The sequence below is a fragment of the Oryzias melastigma genome, linkage group LG19, assembly GCF_002922805.2.
Source record: "Oryzias melastigma strain HK-1 linkage group LG19, ASM292280v2, whole genome shotgun sequence".
Taxonomy (NCBI): domain Eukaryota; kingdom Metazoa; phylum Chordata; class Actinopteri; order Beloniformes; family Adrianichthyidae; genus Oryzias; species Oryzias melastigma.
Window position 1 is genome coordinate 12,144,777 of NC_050530.1, and position 19,997 is coordinate 12,164,773.

Consider the following 19,997-nt stretch of genomic DNA (forward strand, 5'->3'; position numbering starts at 1 on the left):
TGAGTTTGGGAATTTAGAGTCCAGTGACTCTAAGTTCAGGTTTGAACTCTAAATTTGTTGAACCTGCTTCTTGGAACGGGCCCCAGAGAGCATTGAAAGTTTGTTATATTATTGTGCATAAAGAACCCAAGAAAAGATTGAAAAATCTTCTAAAGGCATCAATTTACAGATGAGACATTGTTTAAATATGTCAAAAAAGGCTTTATTTCCATCATTTACCATTTCAAAATAACAGAAAACAAAATAGTGGTGTCTGCAAAAGTTTGGACACCCTGCAGAGTTAGTACCTTGTAATGCCCCTCTTGGCCTGTATCACAGCTTGTGTGTCAAGAGTCTCAATTCTTGTTTTTCCATCTTTCCATGGCTTCTTTATGCAGATATTAAGCAAAGTACAAGAATACTGTACAAAGCAAACTTTCAAAACCCTTTTGGGAACAGAAGAAAAACACCTATGTGCACTTTTTGTTTCATGGGGGACAGAATCGATGACAAGCTGAAGGGGAAGGTACTCATAGGTACTGCCAGCACTCTGACAGTCTGTCCAGCAGGCTAAAATACAAAATAAATATCTTTGTCAAGTCCTAATCAGTATTTTTTTTATCATAACTTCTTTTTGATTTAAAAGATAAAACAAAATGGTTTGCCTCAGATATTGAGTTTATATATTTTTGTATTTGTGGTGACTTGCCTCCAGCTATCCTATACAAAAATCCCTGAAAGGCATTAAAGCAGCAGCCTGATAGCTGATCTCCACAAACTGGTCACTCAACTCTGGGACAGCGAGCCAGCCTGCAAAGTCTGATTTGACAAGCTGTCAAAATCTCACCCCGCCCCTCAACCCTGCGCAGCGTCCATCAATCGAAGCTGCAGCGCGCCCCGAAGCTGGCCGTGTGTGCACATCAGCTGTCAGTCTGTGGCGACTTGAGGCAAACAAAAGGTGAAAGCCGGAGTGGGACATCCTGACAGTAAACGGGAAGTCGGGGCCAACACAGAGAGCGGAGGAGGCACGGGGGCCTCGACCCCGCTCCCAGCTCGCATTCCCTCTGATGTGTCAGCGACGCCCTCAAAGGCGTTTCCAGCTGTAGTAAGCTTTCTGGGATGGAAAACTTGAGAATGGTGTGGCAGAGTGGCTGACGACAACAGACGGCACGTGCTTCATGTCCACATCCTTCAAGTCCCTCAAGCTTCTTCAATCACTTTATGGTTCATCTTATAACTGTACAACCTGATGTCTTTCTGTCTTACCTGAAGCATACCAGACCCATCATCTTCAATGGTTCCGTCACATGTGATGTGCAGCTTAGTAAGTTGAGTCTGTGAACTGAAACACAGTCGATTCAATTATTAACAACTCAAAAGTGTGTTTTGAAAACTAACTTGTGGCATTTTTCTGATGATGGAGGATATAAGCTACAATTTGCATATCTGAGTATTTCTTTATTATATATATATTCATATCATAGTGAATCAGAAGTAGACGAAAGAATGCAGTTAAAAAAAAGAACTTAGAAATACGCTAGGCGGGCAACAAGGTCCCCTGATCTGAGCTCTCAGCAATAGGAGAAGGGAAAGGGGGCGGGGTTTCTCCGCAATAACTCTCCCTCTCACAACCCCATGCCACATTTGTAAAAGCAATTACTGCTCTGTAGAAACTATGTCCTAGATTTTTTTTGTATTTTTACTGAGACGGAAAACGGTCTGCCCTACTTTTTCTTTTTTTTTTTTTATTGTTTTTGAAATCAAATTTTGCTTTCTTGTCATAACGAGATGGTGGAATTTGTCATCAAAAGAAAATGATAAAAAAAAAGTAGGACAGGCTTTTTCTGGCTTCCGTAAATTTTGGCTAAAAACAGCATAATCATAATTAAAAGACCACTGGAAAGGCTTTGAAATAGATCAAAAGATGATCAGAGTGAGTCTTTCCTTCAAGTGAAATTTTGACAAAAAAAGTATTTTCTCTCTTTCTAATAACAAACCTTTTCCAAATGGGAGATTTATCCAAAACCTTTCGAGTGAATGTGACAAGTCCAGTGGGTTCTGAGGAATAAACAAAAGTCAGAAATGTGTTAAACAATAAATTCACTAGAGCTAGATTTCATTTTTACCCCCCAAAATAAAATACCTACTTTGTTCAGTAACACTTTTAAAATAACACATCAGTGTTTTCAGCTTTTCTATCTTCTTTGGAGAGGATCCCTCAAACAGCCTTATGAGGGAAAGAAATAAAAAATGACATTTATTGTTGCACAAGCTTACTTTTAGAATCAAGTAGGTTTATTAAGGCATTCCAGTTCAAGATCTTCTAGACAACCTAAAGCCAAACCAGCAAAAAGTGCTTCCCATAAAAGCATCGCTCCAGAGACACATGACCTCCATTTTAGCCATGTGAGTTCAGTCATGCTTTAACTTTTGATGTGAATTAATCCATCTCTCAGTCAGCTTCCTTTTCAAGCACTGCCCGATTATGTGGAGACTTTCTTTGCAGCTACGACAACAAAGTCGCCCGAGGCTTGCCACCACAGAGTAACGCTGATGCCATTTCACAGCACTTACACAAAAGAGCGAAGGAAAGGGGGGAAAAAAGTGGAATCCATCTCTAGTGATATATTAAGAGACCCTGTGTCTCTTTTAAACAGCGTTGTCCTCAGGACGCAAAAGGTTACACACACATTCAAATACAGTCCAAAGCTGCTGGCAGTGAGGTGTAGTGGAAAAGGCTACCATCTTCATCTAACTCTACAGGAAGCCCCACGGTCTCACAGCACAACAAATAAAAAAAAAAATTCATGGAAAGGAAATATTGACAAAAGCGTTGTGCACTAAAAGCCCCTTAAGGAATCCGAAACGTATTCATTGAAGCTTGTTTCAGCTCAGGAAAAGGTTTTTGACATAAACTAGTCTGTGATGGAAGCAGCCTTTTAGAAAGAAGGATATTTCTGGATCAATAGAACACGCAAATATTGTTAGCATAAAAACAGATTTTTAGTCAGAAAACTCAAATTTGATATTTACTAAAATATATCTACATTTCACAGATTTGTTTGATCTTTTTTGTATTTTTCTTTTAACATTTCTAAAAAGCTTAAGTTGATAAAATTATGTTGTAATTAATATCCTCGTTCTTACAGCTAAATATTAGTGGCCTTTTGGTCAAAACCTGCCCACAGAGTTAATCTAGTTTTCTCTTCCATTTAGATAATTACTGGTTGGTGCCAAAAGATAAGGAGGACCAAAGATCTAAAGACAGATTTCAAATTAAAATATCTACATGGATGGTGAATGGTGTTCACTTGCACCTCCTCAATAATTTCCTTAAAACTGTTTTATTTTGAGGATAAAATGTACTATTGCATAATGTAGAATTATTTTTAGAATCTTCTTTAAAGCTACAAATGGTGCAGCTATGTTTTTCTATATTTTAGCACATTTTTATTCTCAATTTAAACTACCCTAAAACATTTCATTTTTTTCTAAACAAAAACAATGAAGAAATGGTTCATAAAAATGGAGTATAGAATGCAGTGTGAGCACTAGATCCCAAAAGAAAACACAAAAAATGTAATAAAAAATAAATAAATTGAAGTTTTTGTTGTAGGGCTGATTCAAACCACTAAAAAATATATTTCCTCATTATTAAAATGCTTATTTTCCTTAAAAATATGAGTGAACAAGCACTTAATTGATAAAGAGCTAATACTGCTGACATGTAATACTACTGGAGGCCTTTAGAACAACTCAAACATCTGGTAGTAGCAATTACTACACGTATAGGATGAGACACTAAATACTGTATGCCTTTATACTGATCCAACAGATATTTGTAGGAGACGCAGAACTTTACTGCCCCCTCCAAAAGATGAGGTGGCTTGTCTATTTCAGCTAACTATACAAGCTCAATATGCAAACGAAAGCGCCGCAAATTAAAACGCTTATGAAAATGTTACCTGAAGAAGTTTATATCAGGGAAGTTGGAGTACTCGGCCTTTCTGGAGTTCCGTCGAGGAAAGGTGCAGAAGAAAGCATTGGCGAGCAGACATGCCGCCTGCTCCTGAGACATGGTGATGGAGTGATTCATGCCTCTTTTCAGGAGAGGTATCGGCTGGAGGAGGAACAGAGACACAGCTAAAGAAGGTCAAACTAATTCATTTTAACGGGTTTCCCAACATAAAATAAAAATATGTTGCAAAAATTAATCTAAAATCATCTTTTAGGTTTTAATCAAGATGTATACTTGTGTACGAGGTCCCAGAATATCTAGATTACAAAATAAAAGCATAGACAAGCTTAAACATATACCCTATATGTGTGTTTCTGCTGTTAACAGTGTAATGAATCATGGCCGCATTACAAAAGTGACGAAACTTTTTTTAATAAGCTCAAATAAACTTTTGGATTTCTGGCTGCAATAGAAAAGCAAAGCCCTGATCTTCCAGATGAACATACTGAGTGAGTGGTCAGCAAATGACATCCACTTGCAATGGGCTTTGATCACAACATTTCTACTGCCGTTTCACGACAATATTTGTCAAGTTGTGACCTTTGCTATCAACCTGCTGAGCTGAACTTCTCGATGAACCTAGTTAGTTATTGATGTTACCTTGGTGCACAGTTCAGATGCTCTCATTGCTAATTGCACCATGTCTGGCAGCAGGGAGTTAAACAGATGTTCGGCAGCATCAGGCTCCAGGACCTTGGAGAGAGCAAGAGATCTGTTTATGTTTGTTGCTCTGCCACAAAATACAGCTGTGACATTATTAGCCGTCTGTGTTGATTAGTTTCAGACAGACAGATTTTTTTTTACAGATTAATAAAAATTTGACAAAAAAATATTTTAGGGATGAAAGGGTGATTTATAAGCACCACAGCAAACAACTACAAGCAAATAGAAACCTGCGTTAACTGTTCTTCTAATAGGATTTCAAAATAAAGGTCAATGATTAGACTTATAATTGAATACATGTTTAATTTACCTCCACAGGTAACACAATTATAAATTTATTTTCTAAATCAAGGAGGCAAATTACCAAAAGTACTAATTGAGAATCCAATCCCTGTTGGATGATGGAGCCAACTGCATCCCTGGCATGGTTTCTATTTATGACAACATTACCAAATATTAAAGTAACGAACCCATCAACCATGCTTCTTCTCTTAAAGACATGATATACCACTTGTGTTTACACCCATGCTAGGAACAAAATGTCAGAATGATCAATCACGGAGGAGTCTCATCAAGGTCGCACAGCTATGCCATCTTATTACCCGACTTTTCTGGACAAGATGCAAATGAACAATTGTTTAAAATAAAAGAGGCGCGTTGTATACCTCAGACAAAAAGCTTTGGCAGGTGATTTAGTGACGGAAATTTATATTACGGCAAAGGAAGCCTGACTAAACGCTGTCATAAGTAATGACCGGACTGACATCATAAACTGTCCCTATGGGGGTAATAAATGTAGCCAGCTGACAGCTTGGGACAGTAGATATAGCTGAGGTAATATAAAGCAAGCTCCCTAAATCAGAAGACAGTGCATCAAATCAGCTGAGCTAACTGTCTGTGTGACTTAATATGGGCCTGTACATCACGCCAGACTGACAAAGCAATCAAGCAAGATGTGGGGTGTGGACAGTGAGGAACCAGTACCACAAACTGCTGCAAGTGGAACTGCCACCCAGGTGGCAGCAGCTGGGTATCTGAATAAATAAAGCTTCCGCACAGATTTACCAGGACATCTCTCATGCCAATAATCCTGGCCAAAAAAGCCAGTCTGTTGGATCAACCCATGAACACGTGACTATGTAGAAATAAACCACTTTAGTGTCCGCAACTATATACTGGTTGGGCTGCTGTCCATCAACAACTATTCTGTTATTCATAGGAAATAGAGATGAATATTCGATGAAGGTGCCAGGCACGTCACTTCATGCCATTCAAATTTACTTTCCTCTGACACTCAAATTCAACATGCTTGAATCTAGCATGAAGGCTGAGGGGAGGTAATATGACAAATCGGTGATTGGGTTAGGCATTCAAATCTTTATTTTCACTTTAACTGTAAGTAAACAATGAAAGTTTAATGTTTCATTTAGGACCCACGACTAAAAACTGAATCCTTTTTAAACCTTCACTTTGGACCACAAAGACTGCAACATTGGCTTTATTTTGGAAAATACTAAATATTAGATTCTCAAAATAAGAAGGAATAGTTAGTTCCATCTAGAAGGTATAAGGTATAAACTCATCCCCACAGAACAGTGACTACCAAAAAAAAAAAAAAAATGTGAATAAAGAGAGCAAAAAAGTCTGTCCAATATGTGAACCTAAACCCAATGGAACACTTTGTGCAATCAGTTTGGGCGTGCTGCCTGAGCCAGAGTGAACAACATTACCACCATTTACTGACATGCAACAAATGCTGGTTCAAAAAAAAAAATAAATAAAATAGGACACTGTCCCTGTAGCATGAGGTGTACGGTTTTGGAGTCAAGTATGATTCTTCTGGACAAATAATAATAAATTATATTTTTTTTTCAGGCTTTAGTTGGGCAATTAACAAACTATTCAACCACAGTGTGGAGAAGAATTGCAAAACATTTGAAAGGAGTATAAACATATTTGAACATAAGAAGCTTTGCCAAGAAAATAAGTTTACAGAAAATTATCTACTTGTATGTACATTTTTGTGCAAACTTTTTTTTTTCTTTTTTTTTAAACAATCATGACACTTATTATTTATCTGAATGTTTCAGACACCTGTGAATAAAGTGCACCATGTTTTATCAACAACAATGATAGTGAAGAAGAAGAAATAAGAGGAGGGTTATTACTTACCTTAGAGCAGTATGAACTTAATGCTGTGAAGTCCCATTTTTTAGCATTAGACGCATTGTATTTCAATAATGCTTTCTGTAAAGAAAAATGTACAAACATTATTTATATACACTCATAAATAGTGAGCAAAACCTTATTTAGATTCAAGCTCAGCAAACTGTGTTATAATTTGTTGCCTGCAACAGCAGTTTCTCAAATCCCTGCAACCTTAGAACTGTGAGCCTGCTTCTACTATCGGTTTTTGGTCCAATGCTGACATCTTATGGACAAAAGTGGTATCAAGTATTTGGGTGTTTGCTTTAAATTAAGCTTCTATTGGCTTTTCTTTTCTTTTTTTACATTTATACTGGATGTAATTTGGGATAACGTTAAAGCTGTTAACGTAGAAAAATACTGATAATTTCACTTACCTTAAACTGAAGAGAAAAGTTAATTGAACATTTTTTTTTCCAAAAAAGATGTGATATAAAACTACTTGCCTTTAGTTCATATGCACTTGTGAATTTCTTGTTTAAAGTTTCTTTGATGAGTTCCCAGCGACTTTTATTCTGCTGCTCTTGGGTGTCCTGAAGAATTATAAAATGTTTTTTAAGGATTTGGAGAGTGAATCATATTTAATATTTCATAAACTAATTAGAGTCCTAATACAATATCTCGACTTTAAGATTTCACCTGAATGAATAAGAATCTTCATAGATAATAAAATAAAAGAAATAAAATTTAAGCTTGACCAAAGTATTGCACCTTTGCTTCCCAAACTTGCCCCGAATAAATTAAACAGATTCCATATGAGGATAAGTTTACAATGTAAAAAAAAAGAAAAGAAATGAAAAGAACAGAAAAAAGGTTTTCGTATAATGGGGGACTAAAAAAGGATGCAAAATTTTCTTACATATTAAAAAAAAAGCAATTTTCCACATAAAATATATACTACCTCATCTATCACAGGAAACAGGTTTTCCTTGGAGCAGGGCATCTTGACATGAACATCATCCCATGTATCCTGAAACTTGGCAGGACAAGGAACAGGAACTGATTCGTGGTGAAGGAGGTCTGTCTGTCAGTGGGAGCCAATATACATTAGTTAATTACAGACAGGAAACCAAACAATGGCTTTGCTTGTGACACAGCTTCTGTTATGGTCCAGTTAAAATACACAAATTAAGACATTCAAGTATATTTTTGTAACCTAAAATAAGTCTTAAACTGAAATGACTCACTGTTAAGTTTTTCAAACAATTATTGTTTATTTTATGAATATTTGGGGAAAAAAATAATAAAAAATAAAATAAAATCACATATAAATATGTTTTTTTTTATTGGAATAAAGAACTGCTCAAACCCTTATCATCACAGTGTGCTTTCCAGGAATATCTTTCAGTGGAGGAGGTTCTCCGCCACATTCTGGCATTCTCTTTAGTGCACTGATTGGAGTCCCCAACCACCTCACATCAGCAGGCGAATCTCTGTCTTCATCTTGTTCTTCTGGAGACTTAGTTGGCTTGTCCCTTTTCACTTGTAGACTTTGTGATGAATGTCCAGAGAAAAAATCTGTTATTTTCACTTTATGCTTGACAGAGCCCTCTGAGCATCTTTCCTTTTCTTGTTTTTCCAATCCATCATCGTTATGAGAGAGTGCCTGTATGAGCCGACTCCCTGCAGAATCCACTGAAAATGGTGACACGGAAGAGTCTTGCTCAAAGACCGGGGGAGTTAAAACTTGGGTTTCTTCATCCAGATTAAAAGAAGATATGTCAGTGTTTTTGCCTTCTGGAGACTGAGCTGAAGGGGTTTCCACACTACTCCCATCAACAATTTCAAAATCGTCTTGAGTTTGACTTGCTTCAGCAGAGGCTTTGGATTTTGAAGGCTTAACCAACCAACTTTCAAGAGTGTTGATAGGCTTCAGTTGAAACTTGGTTCCAATTTTCTTTGATTTTACACCTCGCAAATCACCTTTTCTCTCTGTTTTGTTTTCTCTTTTTCCTTGGTCTGGGGTTTCATTACTTGTTCCATCATGACTGCATAAAGCTGAGCCTAGAGGGGTCAAATAAAAACAAGAGTAAAATTTTGACTTTGTATCTTTTGTTGAAAAAAAATAAAATATTGTGGCTAAAATACCTTTCTGGGACGATATTGCTGAAGACTGTGTTTCTGTTTCAACCCTTTTTCTCTTTGGTGAGGGTTCAAAGTCCGTTAGTGCAGCCATTCTAAATACAAATAAAGACACGATCATTCATTCTCCATTCAAAAAATATTTGTGTTAGAGGAAACAGTTTTACTTACAGAACAGCTTGAGTCGACACCTGGAACAAAGTTTTGCTTGGTTTAATGGTCCAATCTTGTTTTCGTAGCAGATGTTTTCTTAACAAGCTAGCTACTCTTTCTATACGCTGGTATTTTATAAAGCCATACACAAAATACCTCGGAAAAGTATACACTGGTGTCACGGTTATAATCATAACTAAAGTTAAAACACCAACTATGACAATATTTGCAGCAACCTCATCTTAACTAACCTCCATAAATATTAGTAATGGTCAGTGCTGCAGGTGGTAAAACAGTACCAAGAAAACAAGTAGACGACACAAAAACTCTACGCGCTAACCAAGTACTGAGGGATAAATGCTTTTCTAAATCATTTTGATTAAAATAACGTCAATAAAATATCTGAATACTCTCTTGTTATCAATAAAGTCCTCATTCGAAGTTCTAGGTAAACTTCTGCCGCTCACTGTCGAAATACTTCCGCCTTACAGTGACGTATTTCCACGAAAACATCGCGATATCTGGAAAATATTTTTTGGTAACCTGAATCTTACCAGTCCATTTTTTTTAAATTGTGTCAGAAGTAAAATAGTAAAAGAATAAAAATGATAACGTTTAAAAACAAGGAGAAAAAAAATAAATTGTTAAAGTTTTTTTCCTGCTAATATTTAAAAAGAAGAAAAAAAAAACAGGTAGTTAAAGCACCTAAGGACAAAAAAAGTAAATTGCTCCTCTGTACTATATACAATAGTAAATACATATTTAAACCTGTAAATGTAATTTTGCCTAATTTTCGTTCAAGCTTTTTGAGTGTGCTCACCTGCGTTAGCCACACCCACCACCACACCTGACCAAGAGACGCCGCCACGAATCTGAGCTCATCGTCGGTGCGATTACGGAGACCTGGTGGTGGTGGTTGAGGAGCGTAAAACTGAGAGCCATGATCCCAAAATGCCTTTTATTCGTCGTATTTTTGCTATGTTTTGTTCGGGGAGTTGAAAACAAAGGTGAGTTCGAGCAGACAAAAGGGTTTCTTTACGCTGGAAACTAAAGAGAAGACTCTCTCTGTCTTCTTTTTTTTCAGCGAAGGTTTTTGTTGGTTTGCTGATGAGAAAGCGTTTTGCCGTTTAACTCAAGTTAGATCTTCTATCCACTCTTTGTGACTTTGTGTTCTGCAAGAAAATTCTATATTTTATACTTAGTTAGACACACAAAATAACAATGATAATATAAATCAAAATTATTGTTTTATAGTGTGTTTAGTTTTTGCTTTTGTCTTTTATGTTTTTTAGACGAGTTAAAAGAATTTACGTCAAGATTATCTACGTATTCTATTGTAAAACCTCAAGTGCTTCACAGATGGGCCAGAAGCATCAGGGAGTCACAACATTCAAATGAGGTTGGTATTCAGTAGACTATGCATTTAATAGGGGTGTAGCAATTCATCTGAACACTTCAAATCATAATTTGTGGTTTCTAGTACGATTCAGAGTCAATATTGGTTAATTTTAAACAATTTGATCTGTTTTATTGACCTACAAATTGATTCAGGAAATCTTTATCCAAAATTCGGTGTGACTCAGTGCAGGTGAAGTTTTCCAGATTCCTTATATGACTTGCTAAATAACCAAGTGTAAATTAAATATGTGTACAAGCAACAAGAATTGATTGCAAATTCATTCATATTTTAGCTTTATAAAGTTCAGCCTACTGTTTTTTTACCACAACAAAATCATACAAAGTAAGCATTATTGGAATATTCTACCACACTTTATGGTCACATGTCTGCAAAATTTAAAATGTTTCTACACAATGATGGCTTGATCTTTTTTTTGCTGCTACGCTATGTGTATTGTCTACTATGATGACAATTGCTCATTTTTATTTTACAGTAAAGTAAATCTGACTTTCAATCCAAACTATATTTTCCTAACATCAATTATAACTGAATCATTTAATTTTTGAACAGTTTTATAATGGTATAGGTCAATTCCATTATCAAATTGCCTCAGACAGATCGATTTGGTTGGATCGTACAAATATAAATCAATTCATTGTTGCACCCCAATTATTTAACGGGTTGTCAAGCAGGTCTTCTGTTTCTTTGTGTAATTATTTGTTTAACAAATGCAGAAGCACGGAGATGATACCGTTTTTTATGCAATCCATATAAACCACAAGCGGCACATCCTTCACCTGAAAAGGAACAGGTACACTACCAGAGATACCGTTAGAGCCGTTGGGGCTTGATTCTAAAAATGATAAATTTTCTTCTGCATTTATCAGGGGCTTCTTGCACCCAAATGTTCTTCGTTCTCCACATGGTGCCTCCGGCAATCACAACTCCTCGCATCCAAGACGCCATGTGAGTTTGTTGTTCTCCATCATAACAAGGAAAGTGTATTTTAACTTTTTTTAATTAATCTATTATTCTTTTTTTTAGATACATTGCTATTATCATGGGAAAGTGGATGGGTACAACAAGTCAATGGTTGCCCTCAGCACCTGCTCTGGCCTCAGGTTTGAACTTTAAATCAGAAGTCTCTGAAATCCACTAAGCAGCTCTGCAAAATAGGGTGAAAGTAAAATAGAGAACTAAATAATGTGGCTGTCAGTGCAATAAAATGAGGTGTAAGTGGAAGTCGGTTAGCCAAACAGAAAAACATCTCAAAACTCATGAGTCATAAAAGGATTTTTGTATAGCTAAAGGCTAACATAGAAGTGGATGGTACAGAATGTATACTGGATCAGCTGGTAAATTGTAAGGCGTGGTGCTGTGAAAAGGGCGTAGGTGGGAATTCCATTAAGGAAAAGTTTGAGTAACTTCTTGTTTACCATTATGATGGAAAGACTGACAGATGAGGTCAGATAGAAATCTCCATGAAGACTGAAGTTTGTTGATGACTTTGCAATGTATGCTCAGAAGGAGGGGATGTGCTTTGAAAAGACACGTAGACATAAAAAATGCATGAACACTTTTCAGCTTCATTAAAGTAATTAAATGTCAATTCAACATGTACATTTTCATTGAATGGTAATAAAAGACTGAAAGTTAAAAGAAAAATTTGCAAGTTGGTCTTGACGACCACACACTAGTAGAGTTTAAGGTTCTGGAGAAGTGTGGGCATGTAATCAAACAATAGTTAACAATAGAACAGCAAAGCATGCATACATATCACAAAGAAACAATCAAAGATGCATGGATACATAGACATAAACAAATGTTTGATAATCATTGAGATAATGGACAAAAGAAACTGGTGATGAAAAAATGCCCATCATTTTTTCACAAAGCGAACACCATAGAGCTGAAGGTGCTTAGTTTCACTTTTAGGTTTAAAGAGATTATGCAGCTTTAGCATGTAAAGGTACATTCACACTTGAGACTTAAAACCAGAAAGGGTTAATAATAATAAGTATAAGGAATTTGTTATAATGATAGAGATGACTAAAATAAAATAAAACATTCAGACGAACTAAATATTTAGTTTCCATTTCCACTTCTATGTTTTGTTACTTTTACATTTTTAAGTACTTGTGTTTCAGAAATAAAGCAAAAACCATCTGTTTGTACATATTTCTTTACAGGGGTGTGATCGTCCTGGAAAATGACACATTTGGACTTGAGCCTGTGCCAAAATCCTCCACAAATGAGCACGTCCTGTACCACTTTAAGGACACCCAATTCAAAAGTGCCACCTGTGGGGTCGTTAATGAGGCCGGATCGTCGCCGAGCTTTGAACACTTTGAGCCCGACCAGACGCTGGTGTCTCTGCTGAGGGTTAGATGCTCTTTTTCTTCTCTTAACCAACATGGAATCAGGCTTAAAGACACAGCAAATGTCACTTTTCAACTCCTAATGTCTTTGTCTGTTTGCTCAACTAGAGGAAGCGTAATTTACCGGGAACAAGTTATGTGGAGTTGGCGCTGGTTGTCGATAATTCCAGGGTGAGTAAACATTTGTTTTAATAGTTCTTTAGAATCTAACCAGCAGCAGTTTAACTGTCGTTTCTTGCTCTGAAAAGGCCACGTTGTGCATTCTAGTGTCTGTTCTAAAGTACAATCAACTTTCCAGGCCTTTTAATTGAAATGCAACCAAACCAGAATATCTTCCTTTATGTTGTGTGTCTTTTTCTTTTAGTCTCTTCTTTTCAATTTCATTTCAAACATGGATGTGTCTCACAAAGAATTTTGTTGGCATTGGTAGACTCCTCCAATTGATTAAAAAAATTCCAACATTACTGAAGTAGTTTTCTTGCAGCTTCCATCCTGTATTTATGAAGCTGTACTGTGAAAAGAAATGCCAAAAACAAACTAAAAATAACTGCATTGACTTAGTAACTAAACATGACTGAAAAAAACGTTAATTAGTTTTTAATTTTTACAAATGTTTGTCATAAAATCATTTATTGTCATGCAGAATGTTGGTGATGTTACACCTTTAGGATAGTACGATCAACTATTAACAAAAAAAAGAGAATTCTTCTTCATATCATCTGTTTTTATGGTTATTTCTCAATGCATTTAGCTTTGTAGCTTCAATGTTTTATCTAATCCAATGTAACTATTGGAATACATTCTGATAAAAAGTTTTACTTTTCTCAAATAGCATGGATCTGTACTATTACAATAATAAAATCCAAAACTTTTAATAGGAAATCCAAGCAACTAAGTATAATAAGACTCACTGCCCCTAATACCACACCACAATAACAAAATTATAATTTAATCTTGTGAATTTTCATTGACAGTATAAATATAAGAACAAAAATGACACGGCAGTCCGAGATGAGATGGTCGAGTTGGCCAATCTACTGGATGGGGTAAACGCCACATATACACACCTGGCATGAATACAAAAAAAGTAGCTTTTTTTTTATATGCTTTGTATTTTTTCTTCCCTTTCTAGTACTACAAGGAGCTGAATATCCGTATTGTCTTAGTTGGCCTGGAAATTTTTAAGGATACAAATCCTTTTAGCGTGGAAGGCAACGCTGGAGATGTGTTGGATCGCTTTGTTAAATGGAGGAAATCAACTCTTGTACCAAAAATTCGACATGACATAGGACAACTCATAATGTAAGGAATGTCTTTTGTATTTTTCATGTCAATTGAGGAAGTTAAAATCAACAGATTTTTTTTTTTTAATTATGGTTAAATTGACAACTTGTTTTCAGTGGTCCACCACAAGATTATGGGAGCATCCTTGGTATGGCCTATGTGGGTACAGTCTGCTCCGTAGCATCCGCTGGAGGAATTAATTTGGTCAGTACCATATTTTCCTCTCTAATGCCATCTTAATATGAGATAAAATGTTTTTCTGTTCCTCTGTCTTTCTGCAAGTTGCCATAACTGTTTAAACTTTCACATAGAAACTGATCCTGTCTGCATTTTTAATGAATGAGACAATAGGATAGCTCTTTGACACAGGTTTTCTGTAACCAAGCAGTCAAACAAGTTCAACTAGAATGGAGACTTGTGAAGCTTTGTGGTAGAAAACTGTAGTGTTCTTTCTTTTTTGTTTAAAACTTTTTTGTTCTAACTTCTATGTTAAAAAGATTCATCGTTTACAGTAACTAGGGTTATTTAATATAATAAATATACTCAACAAAAATACTGCCATTCATAATTTAAAAATTTTCAATTCAAATGTATAAAATTGTAGTTTAAGTATTGTTTATTTAGTTTGTTTTCCATGATTCTGGCAAAATAAACAAAAAACACATTATGCTCTGTCATAGTTGAGGAAACGCTTTGCATAAAAACTGGTAAAATCTCATTATTGGAGAACTTGCAGAACCGCTTTTAGCAAGAACTACTTACAGTAAGTCTCTCCATGTGAGATCTTGATTTTTTTTTTCTCATCAATGTTATTTATAGGTTATGATCTCCAGCCATTTGGCATGTACAGTTCTAAATTTAAACTTAACAAAGGTCAGAGAATTTTGAAGTTAGCTGTTTGTTGTTGTGCATATAAACAAATTTACTCATAAACTAATTCTGTTCTTTTTTCTAAATCACAACAGAGCATTTCATCAGCCAGAAAGGCCAAGTGGGCCCCGTATGGTTTAAAAGTGGGCAGAATCTGTGGGCTCCTATTGGGTTTTTCTGCGATTTCCATGCTGGCCCAACGCGTGTTTGCCCACATTGGCTCTGCTGGCCAAGGATCGGCAGCCTGGGCGGCGGCGCTCACTTGCTCTGCCAAACCCTTGGAGGCGGCGCTCGCTACGCTGTCCACCGGGCGGCTGGCTAGCATAGAAAGCCAACCCACTGAGTGCCCACTTACACTTGGGGCCATCATGGAAACTGCAGATAAACCGAATTGGGGCCGACATTTCCTGCCCACCTTTAAACCATGAGGGGTCCAGTTGGACTTGTTGGCTGGGTAGTGCCTCGTTTAAAGATTGCACACTTTAATACAGACATTTTTATTGCAAGATAGATTGGATTTTGCTAAATACTAAAAAGTTGTGTTTTTTTGTGTTTTTCTGGTATTAAAGCTAATAAACTAGAAAATTGTAAATTAATATATGTAAAAGGGGTAAAAAGTCTTTTGCATTTTCATCACATTTCAAGTAAAGACTAGACTTTAAATGAGTAACAACATCTAGAGTCCAAAAGATTTTCTATCCTATGTTAATAGTTTTGATCCATGACCTATAATTCTACCAAGTAAGAGACTATCTCTATAAATAACAATTTTTGGACTTAATTAAACTCGTAAGATTTGATATTTGTGAACTAAAGCCATCTGTTTCAGTCACTTTGTCTAGAGCATAATGATTTAGAAGAATAACCGTGTAAAACTAAAATAAGTTTCTTGCAAATCTTATTTGAAATTCTAGCTTACTTTTTGCATTTTTCTTTTTACTACTTTAATGCCTCAACTGGGGTTTGTGGTCAAGGTGCTCAGTTTGTCAATTTTAAAATCATAGAACTAAAATGATTTATTTTTGTTAACAATTTTCTTTTGTTTTTACAGTACAGAAACAATGAGTTGACGTTTTTCTCCACTGTGGTGGCCCATGAGATGGGTCATAACCTGGGTATGAATCATGATAGTGACAACTGCAACTGCGATGGGAAAACCTGCATTATGGCAGCAAATGCAGGGTAAACCTTTTCTACAAATACTTTGTTTTTAATAGAACTTGTATGTCAAGAAACATTCACTGTCATAGGTTGTGTTGTAAATATGTTTTTTTTTTTACATAAAAATGATTTCCCTAATGGAGTAAATCATATTTCTCCACAGTGGTTCCCCCAAATTTAGCCAGTGCAGTGAGACGTACTTTGAGAATTTGATTCTCCGTGGAGGAGGAGTTTGTCTGAGGAATCAGCCGTCTCCTTCAGATGTGATTGGCACAGCTGAATGTGGCAATGGTCGCCTGGATGAGGGAGAGGACTGCGACTGTGGCAAACCAGAGGTACTGTTTGTTTCCAAGTAAAGAACTGTAACGGAGTACTTCATGTTATTATGTTTCTATTAATAATTCACTTGGACATTATTGCTGAATGCGTTCACAGCTCTGATAAATAGAGCATGATGCATTATTCAAGTCATATCCAATATCTAAGCCATTTTTGTTTAAGGCAATTCCAACCTAGAAAACAAAGATATATAAACTAATTTAAAAAAGATTGTGTGTGTATATAACTTATAGAAACACTACCTTGTATGAAAGCATTTATTTTTTAACATTTTTTAGGAATGTAAGAATAAGTGCTGTAACGCTGCCACTTGCACATTCACAAGTGGATCCACTTGTGCACATGGATTCTGCTGTGAAAAGTGTCGCGTAAGTCAAATACAACATTTTTTGAGTGTAATAATTGTAGTGTATGTCAGAACACTCATATAAACTGGCATTTGTGTATCAGATCCAAGTTGCTGGATGGCCGTGCAGAAAGTCTGCCGACTCCTGTGATCTTCCCGAATATTGCAACGGCAAAAGCTCCTTCTGCCCTAATGACTTCTACATGATGGACGGCTTGTCGTGTCAAAACAATGCTGCCTACTGCTATGAAGGTCGCTGCCAGACGTATGATTACCAATGCAGGCATCTTTTTGCACCAGGTAAATTAATGTTTTAGCACTAGATTGCTGTTTAAATTATAATCCCTAAAGTTTAATAATCATTCAAATGTTTGATATATTTACAAGATAAATTACTAAGAATTCAGAAAACACGTCCTATAAATGTAACTAGGTTTAAACTTTGCTGTGTTCTTTTTTTCTTTATAGATAATGCAAGAAAGGCAGAAAATATTTGTTTTCAACATGCAAATATTAAAGGAGATAAATTTGGAAATTGTGGACCTGCACCCGGTGGATCAGGATACTTAAAATGTAGCTTGGCGTAAGTAATTTATTTTGGGTTTTCTACTTTCTAGTGAAAAAACTGAACAGTTTACATATGAAATGTTTATTAGTGATGTTCAAACAAAAGAATTGTTCTGTAACTTAAAACTTGCATTTCTCATGTTGCAGAAACTCTATGTGTGGGAAGGTGCAGTGCACCAATGTGGATGTAAATAAGCCCCCTACTGGTGCGCATGTCAGCATCCAACAAATTCAAGGAGCCACTTGTGTTAACGCAGACTTTGACCTGGGCAGTGATGTGCTCGATCCTGCTTATGTTAACCCCGGCAGCCCTTGTGCTACAGGAAAGGTCGGTCTGCCATTCTGTAGTAAAATATTTTCATGTGTTTTCCCCAAAGTAAATTTAAACGTGAACCTTATTCTTTGACTTTGAAACATTCTGCCCTTTTTCTGCAGACCTGTGTGGACTTCAAGTGCATGAATGCTTCGGTTCTGTTGCCAGATTTAGACTGTGATGCCAAGACTACTTGCAATGGTCACGGGGTTAGTAAGGATTACTTTATTATTTACTCATCAATAAAGACATACCTTAATATTTTTCTGTTTTCTCCAGGTGTGCAACGACCAGGGACACTGTCACTGCGACAATGGCTGGGGACCACCTTACTGCGACAAATCAGGATGGGGTGGGAGCATCGACAGTGGTCCTGCTCAAATAGGTAGGCTTCACTATTTATTCATAAAAATTTAGAATGCTTAATGTGTTTTAAAGCTTTTACATGCAGTGACAACAAAAAATCTGCATGTAAGGGAGTCACGAGCTCCAAACAATGACATATATTGACAGTTCAAACATTAACTTAAACAAATATACAGCAACTAAACTAAAAAAAACAAGGACCAAACCTATATTTGAGTTTTTAATATTTGTATACTAACATTTATTTAATGGGCACTTTTCTTCAAAGACTACTCCCTCAGAAATGGCTTGTTGATCTTCTTCTTCCTGGTGGTTCCTCTTCTTGTTCTCCTTATTCTGGTGCTTCTCTACATTTTCAAAAGAGATTCCCTGGATGTCTGCCTAAAACGAAGGTAAAAATAAATCGATTTAATTTAATTTAACAAATGAATTTTTCTTTTTAGTAGTTTGATGTTGTTTGTTTGTTGTTTGTTCTATGTTCAGATCACGTCCTACTGGCAATAGGAATACAAATGCACAACCCAAAAATGATGTTCAAGCAGGTGTTACAGCCCCGACTCCACAAGCCCCACCCGAAAGGGTAACTTCACTTTTTTTTTTTTTTCTTTGCAATAATCACAATTCAGCCCACTATGGTAAATTCATTGTTAAATGCTTTAAGTTTATAGAATTTAACAGATTTTATTCTTACAAATGTTTGGTGCAGGTGCACTCTCAGTTTACTGCTGTAAAGAGCTGAATTATGCACAAAAGTTCTAATTTAGCAGAAGTGGGACTTTTGGATAATTGGAGACTGAGCGACCTCTACAGTTTTATTTAGGCTATAAAAAGAACCTTACCTGAAAAATATGCTGCTTAATTCATTCATGTCAGTTATTATTTGCATGTGTTAACATGCGATTGGCACAAAAACTGATGGAAAATTTATGTTGACCACTTATAATACATGCAGCCAAGATGCATATTGCAAAACCCAAACCTTAACCCTAACCATAACCCTTCCTCTGGGCCTGTGCAGCCAAGAAAAGTTTATTACTGTCCACACGTATTTTTGAAAATTACAGGGGAATTGTCACTTTCTTTTTTCCCCCCATTTCAATAAGCTACATTGATAGCTTTTTATCAGTGCAACTGGTATAATTAAATAAAAGAATTGTCAGTGTTTTGGTCTCTAACTGATGTCACCTTTTTTTCCCCTCACTGTAGCCTACAAATCCTCCTTCTACTGCAGCACCAATTTCTGGGTATGACATTTTTGAGCTGCAAACTTTATGTATATTTTTCTAACATTACATAGATTAAGCCTGTTTAATGGATTTTAATGAATTTTTTTTTTTTTTCTCCATCCTGCGATCGTCAGGTTTAGGTACGGAGAATTGGATTACTGGCGTTATGAAACAAACGAGCCTCCTCCACGACCACCACCTCCTGTTCAAGGCCCTGGAGTACCTAAACCAATCCCACCAAAACCAATAGCTTAAATTAATTTTTTATACTACAAATCAGCATCATGTAATGATCGACTATTTTAATCCACTGTGAATAGTGAACACTGAAATTTGGAGCACCTTTAAAATGGTTGTTTTCTATTTTTTTGCCGGTGGTGGATATGAATGATAAATGTTTGTTGGAGGATATTTTTATCTGGCTGTTGTTACACATTTATTTAAAAAATATTTTTGAATACAAAATAAGTTTGTATTTTATACAGGGATGTTTACTCTTTAAAATAATATTTTAAAGTTTCATTTTGTTTTAGAGATTTGTTATGCTGTCCAAATTAATAAACATGTATTTAAGTATTTGGAGGTTTTGTATTCATTTTTTTTTTTATTTTTATGACTTGTATTTGTCACTCCCCTACTTTATCTTAC

The 19,997-nt window shown here is 36.1% G+C and overlaps 2 protein-coding genes across 2 annotated transcripts in view; one reads left to right on the forward strand and one right to left on the reverse strand.

The window, feature by feature from the left end:
* Positions 1 to 9,587, reverse strand: part of LOC112154533 (poly(ADP-ribose) glycohydrolase) — a 17,891-nt gene extending 8,304 nt beyond the window's left edge. Inside the window, exons 1-11 of the mRNA XM_024285544.2 lie at positions 9,119 to 9,587; positions 8,954 to 9,042; positions 8,175 to 8,869; positions 7,767 to 7,889; positions 7,312 to 7,398; positions 6,833 to 6,907; positions 4,598 to 4,690; positions 3,945 to 4,099; positions 2,127 to 2,206; positions 1,977 to 2,037; positions 1,246 to 1,321 (exon numbers count right to left, since the gene is read on the reverse strand). Of these exons, the coding sequence (XP_024141312.1) occupies positions 1,246 to 1,321; positions 1,977 to 2,037; positions 2,127 to 2,206; positions 3,945 to 4,099; positions 4,598 to 4,690; positions 6,833 to 6,907; positions 7,312 to 7,398; positions 7,767 to 7,889; positions 8,175 to 8,869; positions 8,954 to 9,042; positions 9,119 to 9,294 (1,710 nt within the window). The 5' untranslated portion in view covers positions 9,295 to 9,587. The remainder of the gene's footprint in view (positions 1 to 1,245; positions 1,322 to 1,976; positions 2,038 to 2,126; positions 2,207 to 3,944; positions 4,100 to 4,597; positions 4,691 to 6,832; positions 6,908 to 7,311; positions 7,399 to 7,766; positions 7,890 to 8,174; positions 8,870 to 8,953; positions 9,043 to 9,118) is intronic.
* A 316-nt stretch (positions 9,588 to 9,903) lies between these two features.
* zgc:174164 (uncharacterized protein LOC570656 homolog) lies at positions 9,904 to 19,977 on the forward strand. The gene is made up of 22 exons (XM_024284756.2): positions 9,904 to 10,107; positions 10,393 to 10,499; positions 11,234 to 11,310; positions 11,387 to 11,465; positions 11,544 to 11,620; positions 12,689 to 12,881; positions 12,986 to 13,048; positions 13,852 to 13,923; positions 14,010 to 14,179; positions 14,278 to 14,365; positions 16,083 to 16,213; positions 16,356 to 16,527; positions 16,810 to 16,899; positions 16,982 to 17,177; positions 17,346 to 17,460; positions 17,592 to 17,772; positions 17,880 to 17,966; positions 18,037 to 18,142; positions 18,392 to 18,515; positions 18,607 to 18,703; positions 19,330 to 19,367; positions 19,484 to 19,977. Exons 1-22 carry the CDS (start codon positions 10,041 to 10,043, stop codon positions 19,602 to 19,604), a joined length of 2,451 nt encoding a protein of 816 aa, XP_024140524.1. The 5' UTR covers positions 9,904 to 10,040; the 3' UTR covers positions 19,605 to 19,977.
* The last annotated feature ends 20 nt before the right edge of the window (positions 19,978 to 19,997 follow it).

Coding starts and splice junctions, on each gene's coding strand:
- zgc:174164 (XM_024284756.2), top strand. CDS start 10,041: ATGATCCCAAAATGCCTTTTATTCGTCGTATTTTTGCTATGTTTTGTT. Junction 14,180..14,277: donor GACATAGGACAACTCATAAT/GTAAGGAATGTC, acceptor ACTTGTTTTCAG/TGGTCCACCACAAGATTATG. Junction 16,214..16,355: donor ATTATGGCAGCAAATGCAGG/GTAAACCTTTTC, acceptor ATTTCTCCACAG/TGGTTCCCCCAAATTTAGCC.